The sequence below is a fragment of the Dipodomys merriami genome, unplaced genomic scaffold (assembly GCF_024711535.1).
Source record: "Dipodomys merriami isolate MVZ:Mamm:240054 unplaced genomic scaffold, mDipMer1.0.p SCAF_69, whole genome shotgun sequence".
Lineage (NCBI taxonomy): Eukaryota > Metazoa > Chordata > Mammalia > Rodentia > Heteromyidae > Dipodomys > Dipodomys merriami.
In genome coordinates this window covers 3,575,100-3,593,223 of record NW_027206279.1, presented here as the reverse complement: position 1 = coordinate 3,593,223, position 18,124 = coordinate 3,575,100, and the positions used below count along the sequence as shown (strand labels likewise).

Sequence of the window (18,124 nt, the reverse complement as noted above, 5' to 3'; positions counted from 1 at the left end):
GCCGGGGAGGCCGCGTTTGTGTCCTGGGGGAAGCTGTCTGTCGGACCCTGTCTTTCTCTCGTTGCTGCTTGGGAAGTAGTGATTGCTCTGCTCTCAGACTGAGGAGTGCACACCGATGGGTTGCAGTGACTTCTTTGAATGCAGAGATTTCCAGCATCCCTTACCCCTGGGTTGGATTGTTTTGCATTTCTCCATTTCCTGCGTGGAGGTGCATGCGTTTGCAGGACTCCGATCGAAAGTGCTGGTCGTCCTGGGCTCCCTTCCCGCAGGGCAGAGGCGAGGCCTGGCCAGATGGCAGGGAGCAGGAGATGTAGTAATTCCCGGGTCCAGGATTGCTGGCCGGCTGGCTGGGTTTAGTGCTTTCCCCGACCTCGTTTCAGCATTGGGAAAGACCCAGAGCGCTCCGTGCAGCCTTTCAGCCATTTCAACATTGCTTTAGAGCCCTGGGCAAGGAAGGACGCTGGCAGAATCACCGGGCGGTTGTTTTTCAGTCCGGCTGAGGCAGAGCCCCACCCTCCCTCCCTGTCTGCCTGGGAGGTTGGGGCAGGGCGGGCCCGGGAGTTTGCATATCTGACAAGTTCCCAGCCACCTGCTGCGCAGCCCAGAACCCCACTCTGAGAAACAGCTTCAAACTGTGGCCGGCTTCTTCACTTGGGAAAGAGAGAGCTGGGAGTAGCTCAAAGACACAATACCTGCCTGTACGTGCAGAGCCCTGAGTTCAACCCAAAGCATTAAAAATGTAAATAAATAGAAATAAAGCCATTCTGCTCCTAAATCCGCCCTGAAAGGAAGACGGTGGCTAGGTACAAATGTGGCACCCAAGCCCCAGCCCAAATGGGTTTCTATTTCAAAACCATTGTAACACAACTCAAGGCTGGAACGAGGAGAGCAGGGGAAGCTGATTGGGAGTCATTGTCCCACACTCTGGCTTGGTCACACTGCCGCGTGCTCACGCCGGTCACGTACTCACCTTCACCAGACCTTAAAACACGCCGGGCCTGGCACCGGTGGCCGGCATCTGTAATCCTAGCTACTCAGGCTGAGATCTGAGGATCATAGTTTGAGGCCAGTGTGGGCAGGGAAGTCCTTGAGACTCTGCATATCTCTCAGAAGGCTGGCTCCATACCAGATTAGGAAGGAAAGTCTGTGAGATTCTTAGCTCCAGTAAGTGACTGAAAAGCCAGAAGTGGCTCAAGTGGTAGAACACCAGAAAGCTGAGGGACAACACCCAAGCCTTGAGTTTGAGTCCCAGGACCAGCACACAAAGAAAGAAAGTGTGAGCTGGGTGCCGGTGGCTCATGCCTGTCACCCTAGCTACTCAGGAGGCTGAGATCTGAGGATCGCAGTTCAAAGCCAGCCTGGGAAGGAAAAGCTGTGCAACTCTTATCTTTAATAAGCCACCAGAAAAAAACTGGAATTGGCACTGTGGCTCAAGTGGTAGAGTGCTCGCCTTGAGCTGAAGAGCTGAGGAACAGTGCCCAGGCCCAGAGTTCAAGCCCCATGACTGACAAAAAGAAAAAGGAAAAGAAAGTGTGAAATTGGTTTCAAAACTTCATTAACCACAATTCAGATGCCCTGAGGCCCAAATGGTCACGATTGCTACACAAATCAACAGAGCTCCTCACCATCACGCAGAGGGGAGAGCTAGATGATTGGCTGGGGGAACAAGATTATCTGCAGACTGGGCTGCATTTCTAGGTGACAGTCATTAGCCGCGCAGTGACGGCTGTATTTGCACTATTGTTGTTGTATACATCTTTTATTTAAGTGGTAGAGCAGGGGTTTCACCTCAACATATCCACTTAGGAGTTCAGTGCGTCCTGATTAGTGCCCCGTCCATCTCTCCCAACTGCACCCACCCATCCCATGTTCCCATCTGCACATTGACTAAGATGACTGCCTTGGCCTTCCCTCCCTCCCTCCACCCCTGCGCCCCCCCCAACACAGGTTTCAGCTCTTACAGTTGGGAGCCTGCTCACACAAAGTGAGGGTGCTCTGGCAGGCTCTGGCAAGCCCAGCGTGCCATAAGGTTACACATCTGTCACCCTGTGACACACAGCCTGAGTGACAGGCGCAGCGGTGCCTGCTTTCCCACGTCGCTGTGCCCGCCCTCGGGGCTGCCGGGTGAGGAGGAGCGGTCACACACCTGTGCAGAGCCCCGCCCTCACACACCTGTGCAGAGCCCCACCCTCACACACCTGTGCAGAGCCCCGCCCTCACACACCTGTGCAGAGCCCCGCCCTCACGCACCTGTGCAGAGCCCCGCCCTCACACACCTGTGCATCACCCCTCCTTTCAGGGCATCACACCCTCGCCCATCACTGGGGCTTCTCATTTTGGCCCCAGTGGGGTTCTTGTGCCCAGATAACCGTCCCAGCGCCCCCTCTGCCCGCTGAGCTTCCCGAGGCAGTCTGTGGATCCCTGGAGAACATCGGAGGAGACACTGTGAAGCCTCCCTTGGTCTTCCCTGTAATTGACGCGGCAGCAGAGGCTGGGCCCAAGGGCATCTCAAGGGCAAGCTCTGCCCCAGCCTCACCTCCTGCCACCTGCCTGCAGCGCTAGTTCTGCTGCTCTGGCATGGCCCACAGGACAAGGTAGAGGGCGGGCAGAGGCAGCTCACAGGCACAGTGCCACGCGTGGCTTGATGCCCCCCTGAATTGAAACCTTAGCCACGCTGTTGGACCAGAGGCCTCCATTTTCATAGTCACTGGGATCTCAAAACGATGTAGTCAGTCCCCTGGGTAAGATCAGAGGGAGAAAAGAGTTTACCATGTGCTGAAGACAGAATGGAATGAGGAGAGTTCTGTCATCCTTTCTTTTTTCCCTCAGGGTTACAGAAAGGGGGTGCTTACACTATCTCCTAGCAGCGGGAGGGCAGACTGGCTTCCACTGGCTCCAGAGAAATTGCTAGCTCTTCCACAATTTTACAAACCGATTGTTAATCACTGCCATCCTGGAAGTTCATTTACAACAGGGGCTAATCCCGCATCCTATAATGCTAAGTGCTTGGGAAGTTGAAATGAGGAGGATGGTGGTTTGGGGCTAGATAACATGGAAAGTTTGTGCAGACTACATCCCGTGCTCATCCCAGCTAAGTGAGAAGCATAAATAGGGGATTGCTGTCCTGGCCAGCCTGGGCAAAAAAGTTAAGACCCTATCTTTAAAAGAACCAGAACAAAAAGGGATGGAGGTTTGGCTCAAGTGCTTAGTAAGCACAAAGCCTTAAGTTCAAACCTCAGTATCGCCAAAAAGTAAGCTATATATGCTTACAATATTAAATCACAGTTTCTATTTTTAAAAGTACACATGTAAGAACGCAGAACTCACTAATACATTTCTATGGTTTAGTCATCCCATGCCTCGGGAGGGGGAGGGGGGCTGTAGTTTAGATCTGCATGGCCTGGCGCATAAATGCGAGAGAAACCCTGCAGATCACTTCCCCGAACCCTGCTCACCAGGCCATGCTAGCAGCTTAGTTTGGTAGCTCCTAAAGGTGAGCAGCACCAGGAACTGAGGGAGAAGCAAAGCCAAGTATTTATAGGTGGGGAGGGAGCTGGTTTGGTGTCAACCTGTCAGGAGAAAGGAAGAGGCCGCCAGTGTTTTCTGTGTTCACCTGCACAGCCTGGTTGTGTTCCACAGAGACACTGGATTATCCAGGAAGGCTGAGACGTTCTCTTTCAGAGGTAATGATGGAGCAGAAAGCAAAGCTGAGATCTTCCCTCTAGAGCTGAAGGGACCACTGTGTTAGGCCCCCCCTTTTTTTCTTAGCAGTCCTGGTGTTTGACTCAGGACCTTGCGCATGCTCAGTGGGCACTCTAACCCGAGAGCCACACCTCTAGGCCTTTTTCAGCAAGGGCCTCACTTTTTATTCCGGCTGGCCTCGACCACAGTCCTCTGTGCGCTCCCCGCTGTAATGAGGGTGGCAGGTGTACACCACTGCCTATTCCTGTTGAGATGGAGTCTTGTAAAAGTGTTTGCCTGGATCGGCCACGAATCTTGATTCTCCTGATCGCAGCCTCCCAAGAAGCCAGCATGATAGGCCTGAACCGCCATGCCTGGCTGTTTTTGTTTTCTAAATTTACCTCTAAACATTCTCCAGAATTGTTTCTTCCTAACCAGTCCTCAATTTGGTGGACTTGTGTTTCCTTGTGTGTTCTGTAGAGTCTGTGTTTGTTTCTGGTTTCACCTGCTCAAATACTTGCTTTCATTTTTCACCACTCAGAAATAAGCACTGATGATGTATCCAGCCAAGCTCATTAATGTAGTCATAAGCTGTGTGCTAGCCATACTTGTAGTCATCTGAACTGCCCATATCCCTTTCCTAGTTTTTGCTTGCTGCTTAATGCTTTTTATTAGAAGTTTGCAAAAAAAAAAAAAAAAACATTTGCGCAGGTGGAGGGAGTATGGCAATAGTAGGCTTGAACTCAGGGCCTTGTGCTCTTGCCTAGTTGTTTGGCTCTCTACCACTTGATCCACACCTCCATTTCTGGCTTTTTGCTGGTTAATTGGAAATGAGAATCTCTTAGATTTGTCTACTTAGGCTGGCTTTGAATCATGATCCCCATATCTCAGCCTCCTGAATAGCTATGATTACAGGTGTGAGCTACCCGTGTGTGTGTGTGTGTGTGTGTGTGTGTGTGTGTGTGTGTGTGTGTGTGTGTGTGTGTGTGTAAAAGCTATTAAGTCTTGAATGTCATTTGCTCTAGTTTTTGTTTGGTATTTGTTTTGGTCAGTCATGGAGCTTGAACTCAGGGCCTGGGCATTGTCCCAGAGCTCTTTTGCTCAAGGCTAGTGCTCTAACACTTTGAGACACAGCTTCACTTCTGGTTTTCTGGTGGTTCATTGGAGATAAGAGTTTCATGGTTTTTTCTGCCTGGGCTGCCTTTGAATCGCCATCCTCCGATTTCAGCCTCCTGCATAGCTAGGATTACAGGTGTGAGCCGCTGATGACCAGCTATTGTATTTTTCTTGGAAGGGGTGTCTTTTCTTTTTTGGTACTGGGGATCGAACCCATGATGTTGCACTTGCTAAGGCAAATGCTTTGCCACTGAGGTACAGCCCAGCCTTTCTAGTTTTATTTTGTGTACTTTAAGTGGGTCCCTTGTTCCTTCCTTTTGTGTTAATTCTAAACTTAAAAATCCATATTCCAAAGACTTGGCGAGTGTCCCGTGCAGATCTCCCTGTCTTCCTGCCCCACCAGCTGTGAGGTGCACAGCTACTGTGCTGTGGGAGAAGCAGCAGCGTTGGGTCTGAGATGAGCTGGCAGCAGCCTGGCTTGGGCTGAAGACCCCGGTGTGGGGCCACGTCGCTCTCGGAGCTTCCGTTACTCCCGCTGGTCCTGCTGAGGGAGCTGTGGGAGTCGACATGTCCAGAATGGGGTGTGTGTCGTTCATGTGGAGTGTGCACTTGGAGAAAGTCCTTCAGAATTCCTACACTTACGGTGTTGTTTGACCATTGAAGAGCCATATCCTCACTGTGACGACGCAGAAACCCCACTGAAGTTAAATCCATGACTTGCAAATGATTAACACAAGCTCAGTCTATTGGTTCTTATGTTACTTCTGTTTTTCACTGTGGCAAGATGTACATAAGATAAACACAACCACTTTGCCTGGCGCTGGTGGCTCACGCCTGTAATCCTAGCTACTCAGAAGGCTGAGATCTGAGGATGGTGGTTCAAAGCCAGCCTGAGCAGGAAAGTCTGTGAAACTCTTATCTCCAAAAAACCACCAGAAAACCGGAAGTGGTGCTGTGGCTCAAGTGGTAGAGCGCTAGCCTTGAGCTGAAGAGCTGAGGGACAGCGCCCAGGCCCAGAGTTCAAGCCCCACGACCGAAAAAAAAAATAAAAATAAAAAGAAAGCAACCACTTCCCTAAACTTTTTAAAAGATTCAGAACTTACCTCAGAAGTAGCTAACTTTTGAATAACTGCTACACTGTGAATAACACAATGTTAATAATATAGGTGCATTTACAAACATTGATCTATAATTCAGTTCTCATAAATAAATAACTTTTTTAGATAGAGAAAGCACAGGCTAGACAAAAGAGGGAAATTAGACTTAATCCAGTCCAGGGCCCCCCAGAAACACTTACCTCCTGGGTGGAGGGTGGCTCTTTAGTCTGTGGACAGTTAGTTTTGCACTGTAATCAGACGCACAGTTTGATGCTAGATTCCGAGTGACTCTGCCTTCTGTAATTCATGTCTTAAACAATGCTGATCTGTGAACAACATCAGCTTCGGGTGAGGTATGTGAATACAAGACCCCTGTTCTAGCTTAAGATTCTAGCATAATCCCCATTAAATACAGGACATCAAAGTGAGGACGCTGAAGAGCTAGAGCAAAGCTCATTAGGAGTAAAGGCAAGGGAGACAGCAAGCAGGCCGGGCTGCTTCCAGTGCCCGCGGCTGACTGCCTCACCCCATGGCTGATTTTAGATGTCATAACCGAAGGAGACCAAGGGCCTCTACTGGCTGGGGCTCCCTCGCGGGAGCGTCGCTCTCTGTTCTGTGTGAGCAAAGTGAGTTGGAATTTTACTTTCAGAAGCAAAATCTTCTGTCTGTATTGTTTGTTGTTTTTTTCGGTACCAGTCCTGGGGCTTGAACTCAGCTCTGGGTCACTGTCTCTGAGCTTCTTTTTGCTCAAGGATAGCACTGTACCACTTGAGCCACAGCGCCACTTCCGGCTTTTTCTGTGTATGTGGTGCTGAGGAATGGAACCCAGGGCCTCATGCATGCCAGGCAAGTACTCTACCACTGAGCCACCTTCCCAGCCCTATTCCTGAGCTTTTTTCACTCAAGGCTGATGCTCTGCAACTTGAGCCACAGCTCCTCTTCTAGTTTTTGGGTAGTTTCTTGGAGATAAGAGTCTCATGGACTTTTCCTGCCTAGGCTGCCCTCAAATCTCCATCCTCAGATCTGAGCCTCTTGAGTAGCTAGGATGACAGGAGTGAGCCACCAGCGCCCATCTTGGCTTGTTTTTATTAACTTTCTAAGGGAATCCCAAGCAGCACCCACAAGCCACGGGGGAGACGTTCACTGAGGTTGGAGCAGCGCTTCAGCAGGGAAGGCGCCAGGCCGCAGGGGGGAGGCTGTGTCCTCCGCTTAATTTTTATTCCAGAGCCTGGTCAAAGGCCCTGGGGAGAGGCTGTGGTTCTTGCTAGAATCTTCTAGTGGGATGATCCCCTAGCATGGAGGCTGAATTGAAAGGACAGAAAAAAGCAAGGATCGCAAGTGGAGAGAGGGAAGCAGAGACAGTGTTGTGCTGAAGGAGGGAGGAACAGAGACTCAGAAACGACGGCAGTGGCGGTGACGTCCTCTGAGAGGTGAGAGAAGGAAGAGACTTTCGCCAGAAAGAGAACATCTGCGGGAGGAGCCGTGTCTGCTCCCTTCACCATCTGCAGCACCGTGCAGGACTTGATCTTGTAAAGCAGAGAACCGGGAGCGGTCAGAAACCACGTTGTTGTTGTTGCTAAATGACACCATTTTATGTCTCTACCACATTCTCCTCATCCATTCATCTGACGAGGGCCCTGGGGGACCCCACAGCTCAGCGGTTGTGGACACTGCCCCAACACTGCTGTGAATTGCAGGGGGCCTGCTGTTGTGTTAACTGAACTTCTGCTGGACTTGAACCCAGCACCCAGGTAGCTGGATGAGACAGGAGATGGAGGTTGACCTGCATCCTGCGTTGTTCTTAATACAACATCTGTGCTAATTTACATCCTCCCCCCCCACCCCCCCAGCACTGTGTAAGAAGTGTAAGAATTCCTTTTTTTTTTTTAAGAGAATTTTTTTTATTGTGAAAATACTGTACAGAGGGGTACAGTTCGTTTTTCGACTTAACGACTTGTACATCTCATTGTTGCAATGGGTCCACCTGTATCCCTATTTAAACAATTGGTTTTTTCCCTTCCCTTCCACAAATTATACCGACATCAAATACAGTGAAAGCAGGGGTTATACCGTCGGGGAGGGACATACAAAGCAACAAAGAAATCATCTTATAAGTATGTTAGAAACAATCGCAAGAAAGAAAAAACCATTTGAGTCCTTATCTTGGGTTTCATTTTGCCTAATAACAACTTACATATTCCTTTTCTTTTTTTTTTTCTTTCTTTTTTTTTTTTTGGGGGGGGTCGGTCCTGGGTGCTGTCCCTGTGCTCTTCAGCTCAAGGCTAGCGCTCTACCACTTGAGCTACAGCGCCACTTCCGGTTTTCTAGCGGTTTATTGGAGATAAGAATCTCATGGACTTTCCTGCTCTGGCTGGCTTTAAACCGCGATCCTCAGATCTCAGCCTCCTGGGTAGCTAGGATTACAAGGCGTGAGCCACCGGCGCCCAGCTTACATTATTCCTTTTCAATTGTAAGAATTCCTTTTTCTCCACATCCTCGAGTGCATTTGTCAGGGTGTGTGTGTGTGTGTGTGTGTGTGTGTGTGTGTGTGTGTGTGTGTGTGTGTGTGTGTGTGTGTGTGTACTGGTCATTCTATCTGAGGTGCATTTTCTTTTTTTTTTTTTTTTTGTCAGTCATGGGGCTTGAACTCTGGGCCTGGGCGCTGTCCCTCAGCTCTTCAGCTCAAGGTGAGCACTCTACCACTTGAGCTACAGCGCCACTTCCGGTTTTCTGGTGGTTTATTGGAGATAGGAGTCTCATGGTCTCTCCTGCCCGGGCTGGCTTTGAACCGAGATCCTCAGATCTCAGCCTCCAGAGTAGCTAGGATTACAGGCGTGAGCCACCAGCGCCCGGCTAGGTGCATTTTCTTGATGACTTAATGATACTGAATATTATGCATGTTTGTTGATTGTTTCTATGTTTTGAGAAGAGTTTATTCAGGTTGTTTGACCATTTTACCATCTGATTACTGTTGTTGTTGTTGTTTGGCTCTTTCTCTGGTGTGGGTAGTGGCCGTGCGGGGGCATCTCTGGCTGTTCGTTTCTCCCAGCCCGTGCTTGGTCTCTCCACTGCTGGTTGTTGAAGCCTTTTAGTCATTCCATTAATGTTTTGCTGCTGATTCCTGGGCTCTTGGAGTCTGTCCCGGAAGCGTGGTCTGTACTGGTGCTGCCTTTACTGTTTCCAGAGCACAAGCTCTCACACTGAAGTGCTGGTTGCATCTGGTCTTTGCACAGGGTGCAAAGCTACGTCTTCTGTATAAGGATGTCCTCTTTTCCCAGCACTGTTGGTTAAAAAGTCTGTCCTGGGGCTGGGAAGGTGGCTCAGTGGTAGAGCGCTTGCCTTGCATGCATGAGGCCCTGGGTTCGATTCCTCAGCACCACATAAGCAAAAAGAAAAAAGCCAGAAGTGGCGCTGTGGCTCAAGTGGTAGAGCGCTAGCCTTGAGCTGAAGAACTGAGGGACAGCGCCCAGGCCCAGAGTTCAGGCCCCATAACCAGACCCAAAAATAAAATAAAATAAAAATAAATAGTCTGTCCTAAGCCAGGTACCTGTAATCCTGGCTGCTCAGGAGGCTGAGATCTGAGGATCGCAGTTTGAGGCCAGTGTAGGCAGGAAAGTCTGTGAGTCTATCTTTTTTTCTTTTCTCTGGTAGGTAGGGTGTGTGTGTGTGTGTGTGTGTGAATGTGAGCTCAGGGTTTCTTACTCTACCACTGGAGTGAGCCCTGCGGCTCTTACGTTGCCAGGCGGTTCTCTGGCCTGGCCTCAGATTGTGGTCCCTCCCTTCTGGGCGTGTAGTGCAGCTCTCCTCTGTCCTGCTGGGACAGGACAGAAACAGGAAGATCACAATCCAAGCCCGCCCGGGCAAAAAGCCAGACCACCTTATCTCAAAAGTAAACTGAAACAGGAGGGCTGGAGGCACGGCTCTGCCGTTGAGCGCCCATTCAGCAAGTGCCGAGCCCTGAGTTCAAACCCCAGGACGAGAGGGAGCGGAGGGGGGGAATTAGAGAGAGGTGGCTCGGTCTCATGCACAAAGTTTGACCCAGGTCTCCCTTTGCACACGGCGTTCCCTGCCTTAAGAGCTTTCTAACTCAGCCAAAGTGGATTTTACACCCTTTTACAAATAGACTTTCACCACCAACCTAGAAACAAACCATTTCCTCCCTGAGCCAAGGCCTTGCTAAGCCCCAGCCTCCCTGGGCCCCCGCCCAGCCCCGCCCCCAGCCCTCCAAGGTGTCTCTGCCTGGGCCTGGCCTTCCTCTGCCCGCCCCAGGCCCCGCCCCTCACTGCACACGTCTCCTGTGGGTGTGCTGCTTTTCCTCCTGCAGCTCTCCCGTGCTCCCCACAACCCCTCCGGTACTTCCCACAGTGGAGTTTTATTTGGGGAATTGGGCAGACACCAGGCTGCGACTCAGGTTCGCGCCCTGGCTGGGCACCGGCTGCACCGCCAGAGCCCCAGGCAGGCCCTTTCTGCAGCAGCTCTTTTTCAGACAGGCTCTGTGTGATTTTTGCCAAGGCTGTTCTTGGACCACGATCCTCCCGTTCCTGCCGCCTGGGTGGCTGAGACCACCAGTGTATCCTGGGACACCTGGTTTGTCGGTTGAGACAGGGTCTGACTAACTTTTTGCCCAGGCTGTCCTCAGACCACAGTCCTCCTGACCTCCAGGAGCTAAGGCGCCCCGTGTTCTGAGCAAAGAACTCTGGAGTCAGGGTGAGAAATCCAGGCCTGGAAATTTCTGTCTGCCGTGTGCTGCTGTGTTCTCTGTGGGCTGTGACTGCTCCAGAGGTGAGAGGAAAATATTCACTACCTGGCCTTGCCAGTCAGGACAGACGCCGCAGGACAGACTGCATTCCAGCCTTGTCCTTTCTCCTCTGTACGATGGCGCCAGCCCTGCCCCCTCACGAGGCGCCGGGACGGGCGGGGAGCCCGTGCGGTGTGGCACGTGGCGTCCCAAGGGCCCTTCCCAGCGCCCACGCGTGCTGCGGGCTGCCTATGGATTTGAGACGGGGTGGGGTGTGTCCGCTCAGCGGTGATGAAGGTCGCAATCACGGCCCTCCAGCACGCGTCCTTACCTTTGGGGGCCTGAGAAACAGCCATCTTTCAGGTGCTCAGCCCTGATAATCCCTTGTGAACATTCCTCTCTGTGTCTCCGCCTCTCTCCATGACACCCCCGCTTGCCCTTATTAAGGACCTTCGTTGAAAGTCTTTCAAGATCTCAAAGCTGGGCACCCACCTGTAATCTCAGGAGGCTGAGATCTGAGGGTGACAGTTCCAAGTCAGCCCAGGCAGGAAAGTCCATGAGGCTCTTTTCTCTAGTTAACCACCAAAGAAGCCACGTGTGGAGCTGTGGCTCACGCGGTAGAGCGCCAAGCTTGAGCAACAAAGCCATCCCAGCTGTCCCCCCACCTGAGCGCTTCACACTGAGCTCCGTGGTGTGCGCACTTAGCCCGGGAGAGAGCTTGGGAGAATACAGCTCATGCCAGCCCAAGGGAGGGAGCCCAGGTGCAGTTCGTAGGCACTGGCCACCGCGGACATCCCCTCGTTGGGCTGTGGTTACCATGAAGTGACATGGTTTCCTAAGCATGCCAGTACATTTAGCCGGGTGTATGGGCTTGGAGAGGATTTCCCGGTGGTTTGGGTCAGGTAGGACAGCCATGCTCTTTGTGCAGAACCCTGTCTCCGGGTGCGGGAGTCCACTGGGGGGGGGGGGACTGTACTCTGCGTGTCGCCACTACAGCTGAGCACACATCGGGTGCATCCCGGCTCTGGACGAGGCTGCTACCAAGCCTGCAGGCCGGGCAGTGCCCAGCCGCCCGTCTGAAGCAGGCTGGGGCGCTGGCTCATCAGCCGTTCCGACAGGCCTGGTGTTTCTCCATATGAGCATGTGGGAAGTTCCCCAAGTTGCTTCTGAGTTTCCTGTTTGGGCCTCAGAGCCTGGAATTTCATAGGTTAGAGGGGAGCAGCAGGAGCCGCAGGAATGAGCTCAGAGCCAGGCTTACATTTCCATATGTCCCACATTCCCATACCGGTTGGCTTGTCCTTTGGTTCAGGTCTCTCTGCCCTCGGCTCCTCCCTCTTCCCAGGACCTTCCTGTGGGTGCGAGCTAGCTTCTAGTCAAACCAAACTCAGACTACACAGCCAGATCGCAGGGCTGCTCCCAGGGAGTCTGACAGGTGCCGGGAGGACATGTTGACAGCTGCTCCGGAGGCTGAGATCTAAGCACTGAGGTTCAAAGCCAGCCAGGCAGGAAAGCCTCTGAGGCTCATCTCCAGTTAGCCAGCAAAAAGCACAAAGGAGAGCTGTGGCTCAAGTGGTAGAGCGCCTTGAGCAAAAGACCCTGGGACAGAGTCCAGGCCTGTCCTCCCTCGTCGCCCGCCCCCAACTCCAGCACCGGGTCGTCGGCAGAACTGAAAAGGTCAGAAGTGACAGGAACGATGGCTGCCTGGCTCAGAGTCAGTGCTCACCGCGGCCGGCCCTGCGCGGCGGGGCGCACAGACGGCGTTGCTCGCCCAGGAAACCCAGGAGCGAAGTGCGCAGGGGAGCTGGCGCTGGCGCGCTCCCGCCGCGCGCTCCCGCCGCGCGCTCCCGCCGCGCGCTCCCGCCGCGCGCAGCTCCACCCCTGTCCCCCGGGTTTCGGACTCTGGCTGTTCCCATCGCCACCTTCTGGCCCCTGGCGGCAGGACACCCACACGTCCCACCGTGCCCCATCTCCCCTTCCCGCACCCAGAGATCGCCACGGAAGCCAGAGGGGGCTGGGGAGCTCGTGCGGGTGTCTCCCCCGGCTGGCCTGCCAGGTTCTCGAGTTCTCCTCCGTGGGGTCGTATCTCCACGCAACGTCATCCCACGCCTCAGTGGCCAGGAGCAGATCTCGAATTCAACCCTGGGCCAGTTCCTCTCCCAAGATCCCCGTGATCGCGGAGAAAGAAGCGGCCAGATCACCTTGCCAAGATGGGCGAGCTGGCCGCCGGCCCCGCCCCGGAGGCCTCGCCCCGCCCCCTCTGGCCCCGCCCCAGATGCCTCGCCCATGACGACCCCGCCCCTCTGGCCCCGCCCCACCGGCCCCGCCTTCTCCCCCTCACCTGACACTACCTTGTCTCACCCTGGGGTGTGTGTGTAACCCCTTTTCTTTTCTTTTTTTTGCCAGTCCTGGGGCTTGAACTCAGGGCCTGGGCACTGTCCCTGAGCTTCTTTTGCTCAAGACTAGCGCTCTACCACCTGAGCCACAGCACCTCTTCCAGCTTTTTCTGTGAATGTGGTGCTGAGGAATCGAACCCAGAGCTCCATGCATGCTAGACAGGCTCTCTACCCGAGCCACCTTCCCCGCCCCTGAGATGCTCTTCTAGTCACGGTTCTAGATCCTGTGATTGGGCAGAGCATGGCTCCGGCCATCCTGATCATGGAGGACTGGCCTGCTGGATCGTCCAGCAGGAACGTGCAGCAGCCACGCTGTGTGCCCGTGTGCTGTGAGCCGCAGGTCCACGGCTTCGGTGCCTCCAAGTGGCCCGTGCCCTTCCCCGCATGGGGCGGTGGCATGCTGTGCCCCACGGTGTCTCAATCTGTTAAATACCAAAGCCTGTTCCTCCGTGTCTGGAGACACAGACGGCAGTGACATCCTGCCTGCATGATTACGCATCCCCTTCGCACATCCCACGTCTTACTTAGGACTTTGCGTGCGGCACCCTGCCACTGGAAAGCCGGAAGATGACAACCGAGTGGAATTACCCGTAGAAACAGTTAAATCCACAGCAGCAGTTCTGTCAACATATCAGAATCCAGCCAAGTGCAGGCAGCCCGAGCCTGTCATGGCAGCTACTCGGGAGGCTGAGATCTGAGGACGGCAGACCTCAGAAGAGAGAGATGCTTCTCTCCAGTGAGCCAGCAATAAGCCAGAAGGGGAGTCGTGGCTCGAGTGGTAGATCGCCAGCTCTGAGAAAAGTGCTCAGGGTCAGCACCCAAGCCCAGAGTTCAAGCCCCCCCCCCCACACACCATACACACACATCACACACACACACACACACACACCACACACACACCACACACACACACACACACACACACACACACACACACACACACACACACAATCCGGCCGCTTAGAAGGCCGCTCTCCACTCACCGACCCGCTGTCCATTAGTGTTCCCCAGGGGTGAGGGCAGGGCGGGCCTTGCAGATGCCGGGCCACGTGGGGGAGGGCTGACGGCAGAAGGGGACGAGGAGAGGAAGGGGCTGACTTGTGCCAGGTGTGGAGATGGAGTCTTCCTCTCCCCTCATCCCAGCTCTTCCTTCTCAGCCTCGCTCCCACAGAGAACGTGTCAGCGCAGGGGGGCGGGACAGGCAGGGCGGGACAGGACAGGAGGCTCAGGCCTGGCGCCCTCTGGAAGATGGGGAACAGCAAGTAAGGACTGCAGGCATTGCAGAAACCACACACACCAGCGGACGGGGCAGGGCTTGGAGCTGCCTGCCACCCTCCGCCTGTTTAGGAGGCGGGTATGGAGCCCTCGGTCCCAGTGCTTGTTTCTGCAGCAGTGTGGGGTCAGGGAGTCCCAGGACCCTGCCCGGCCAGGCTGGCTGTCTCTGCTTCACCCGGAGCAGACTCCTTAACCCTGCTGTGCTCTCATTTCTTCAGCAACGTGAATCCTTGAACTCAGGGCCTGGGCATGATCCCTGAGCTATTTGTCCAAAGCTAGCCTTCTACCACCCAGCCACCGTGCCACTCCCAGCTTTTTGGTGGTTAATTGGAGAGAAAGAGTCTCACTGGCTTTCCTGAGCGAGCTGGCTGTGAGCTGTGGAGGGGTGTGGGGGGGAGGTAGCTCTGTGGAGGTGTCTGTGGGGGGAAGGTAGCTATGGAGGGGTGTGGGGGGAGGTAGCTACATGGAGGGGTGTGGGGGGGAGGTAGCTCTGTGGAGGGGTGTGGGGGGAGGTAGCTATGGAGGGGTGTGGGGGAGGTAGCTATGTGGAGGGGTGTGTGGGGAGGTAGCTATGTGGAGGGGCATGGGGGGGAGGTAGCTCTGTGGAGGGGTGTGGGGGAGGTAGCTATGGAGGGGTGTGGGGGAGGTAGCTATGGAGGGGTGTGGGGGAGGTAGCTATGTGGAAGGGTGGAGGGGAGGTAGCTATGTAGAGGGGTGTGTGGGGAGGTAGCTATGTGGAGGTGTGTGTGGGGAGTAGCTATGTGTGGAGGGGTGTGTGGGGAGTAGCTATGTGTGGAGGGGTGTGGGGGGAGGTAGCTCTGTGGAGGGGTGTGGGGGGAGGTAGCTATGGAGGGGTGTGGGGGAGGTAGCTATGGAGGGGTGTGGGGGAGGTAGCTATGTGGAAGGGTGGAGGGGAGGTAGCTATGTAGAGGGGTGTGTGGGGAGGTAGCTATGTGGAGGTGTGTGTGGGGAGTAGCTATGTGTGGAGGGGTGTGTGGGGAGGTAGCTCTGTGGTGGGTGAGCTGGGAGCTCATGGAGATGGCGTGTTAGAAGCGGGACCCCGGGCGCGTTGCTGGCCGTGGCAGGGGTTGGTTTTACAATCGAGGACAGTGGAGTCCACGGAACTGTGGCAGTCAGCGCAGGCCGCGGGCCCGGCGTGGCTGTCTGTGGGCTGCGGGATGGAGGGGGGAGGCTGGCAGATCGGTCGTGTGTGGGTGAGGAGCGGGCAGATCCGGGACCTGGCCGTGGAGTGGAGCTGTCTGGTGGGTGGGAGGTGGGTTTGTGGTCAGCAGATTCGTGGAGGCCCGTGGTGCAGTCTGGAGGCGAGGCTGGGGGAGGAGGGGCACCCTGGGCGTGAGCCCCTTGGTGGGCACCGCCGCCCACTTGCATCGCCCGCTGGCATCGCCCGCCGGCGCAGGGCCTGGGCGCTGTCCCTCAGCTGCTTTGGCTCAAGGCTAGCGCTCTACCACCTGAGCCACAGCGCCAATTGCAGCTTTTTCTTTGTATGTGGTGCTGAGGAATCGAACCCAGGGCTTCATGCATGCGAGGTGAGCATCCCCCCCCCCCCACACACACTAAGCCCTGGTGTGGCAGGTCACGCGTCTCCCGGCCCTGAGCTTGTGTTGTGCATGTCTGGCCCCCTCTCATCCTGGAATCGGGCACGGCTGCACCCCACAGGTTTGGGGCAGTGACTCTCAGAGTCGAGAGAGGGGACTTGAACCAGAGACTGCCGGGGCGGCCGCCGTGTTGCAGAGGGTCTGAGGTCACAGACGGTGGGGGTGTGGGGTCCCCGGGGTGCAGGGGGGAGGGTGGGGTGGGGATCAGAGCCAAGGGGAGACGGTCCTCAGCCCCTGCGGGCTCTCCCGGCTCTCTTCAGGAGCTGTCACAGACTGTGTGTGGGGGGGGGGGTGGGCGCTGCCGCCCCAGTGCTGGCACAGAGCCGATGGCAGGGGTGTGTGGCGACTTTGGGGAGGACCGAGGGACCACTTTCTGCGGACTTCCAGAGGCTGACCATGGAGGCCCAGGGCCTTAGCCAAGGCTCTCTGGCCAGGCCGCCCCCCCGCAGCTGCGTTGGCCGGTGGCCAACGAACCCCCCAAAATGGACACTGGGGGAGGCACTGGGCATGGGACAGCGCGTGGAGCATGCAGCTGGGGCCGGACGTCCGCCTGCGCCCAGCCACCGCTTCCATTGCAGATGCCGACGGGAACCTGCGCCCCGGCCAGCAGCTGGTGCCCGCGCTGCTGGCCATGCACCCGGTCCTGCTGTCCTCCACCGAGCTGCTGCGGAAGGTCATGGGCCTATATCCTCCTGTGCCGCGGCCTCGCCGGGTGGAGCGCTCGGGTTTGATTATCTGGCTGAGCTGGGCTGGAACCCCGCATATCACTCTCACTGAGCAGGCCAGGCGCTCCAGGGCTGGAGCCTCCACTCCCCTCCCCTCCCCTCCCCTCCCCTCCCCTCCCCAACCCCCCAGCCCCGCTTTTGCTCTCATTATCTATTCATTCTTTTCCGGCCCAGGGCTGGCTTTGGACTGTGATCCTCCTACCTCCATCTGCCACCTAGCTGGACTCGCAGCATCCATCACTAGACGCAGCACGCTCATTGACATGGGGTTCTTGCTTTTTTTTTCTTTGCCAGTCCCCGCACCCCGCCTCACGCTCACTGCCCCCTGACCTGCACGCTCACCCCGCATCACAGTGGTCTCCCCTATCCCTGCCCACACTGACCCCAGGGGGCTCTGGCCTTGCTGGCTGGTCTAGACCCCTCCCACCTCCATCCTCAGCTGCTTCAGAATCAGCCCCCTCCTTCTGCGCGTATGCGTGACCCTGCCTGGCTGAGCCGTGGTTTCAGGTCCCTGTGGCGTTAATGACCCAGCCGCCCAGGACACGCACGTCCCAGGCGGGGCTCCCCGTCCTGCCGGCCACCCCAGAGCACACCTCTCAGCCCCGGGATCTCTTCAGCAGTGACCACCACCTGGCTCACACCTCACGTCCCCAGCCTCCCTTCCCTGGGCCTCCACCCGCCAGTCAGCGCATCCTGGTCCTTTATTACCTGCACTCAGCATGCACAGGCCATGGCTTCACGCCTCTGCCAGCCACAGACTTAGTGTGGCTCCCTGGCCGGCCGGCCGGCCAGCAGGGATGAGGAGAAGCCCCTCCACAGCCCAGCCCGCCTCCCCGCCCACCCCCGGCGCTCTCCAGCTTCTCCACAACACTGCGCACAGCAATCCCCGCACTCCCTCACCCTGGCCAGCCCCTCCCCTTGGAGGACCCCACTGCGGGGCTCTGGACACCTGCCTGCCCTCCTCCCTTTCAAAAACAACTCTAGGTTTTAGTCAGGTGCCAGTCACACCTGTCATCCTAGTTACTCAGGAGGCTGAGCTCTGAGGATCGCAGTTCAGAGCCAGCCTGTTAGCTCCAAGTAACCACCAAAAAGCAGGAAGCGGATCTGTGGCTCGAGGGTAGAGCACCAGCCTTGAGTGAAAACCCCACGGGAGCAAGACCACCCCCCTCCAGTTCACTGAGGCCGCTGCGGTGCACAGGGCCTCGTGACCCACAGAAAGGCCCGGAACCCTAGTGTAGCCGCCATGTGGAGGCTTGGCGGGGAAGTGGGGGAGGCCTTGCGGGGCCAGACCTCTGGCCTGTGCCGGTCTGTCATCAGAAGAAAGATGGCCAGGCCCCCCACGGTCACCAGGGGACTGGTGTCACTTCTCTGGCTTGTAAACGAAACCCTTCCCACGCGCCTGCAAAGAGACGCAAGAGTTTTCTGCTCTATTCAGAAAGCTGAGGGCCTGTAATGCTGCCCAGCCCTACGGGGTTACTCTCAT

The 18,124-nt window shown here is 55.7% G+C and overlaps 1 protein-coding gene across 1 annotated transcript in view; it reads left to right on the top strand.

Annotated features, from left to right (window-relative positions):
• The window catches only part of Rasgrp1 (RAS guanyl releasing protein 1), a 42,153-nt gene that overhangs the window by 3,941 nt on the left and 20,088 nt on the right, over positions 1-18,124 (top strand). Inside the window, exon 3 of the mRNA XM_070005755.1 lies at positions 16,495-16,600. Within this exon, the coding sequence (XP_069861856.1) occupies positions 16,495-16,600 (106 nt within the window). The remainder of the gene's footprint in view (positions 1-16,494; positions 16,601-18,124) is intronic.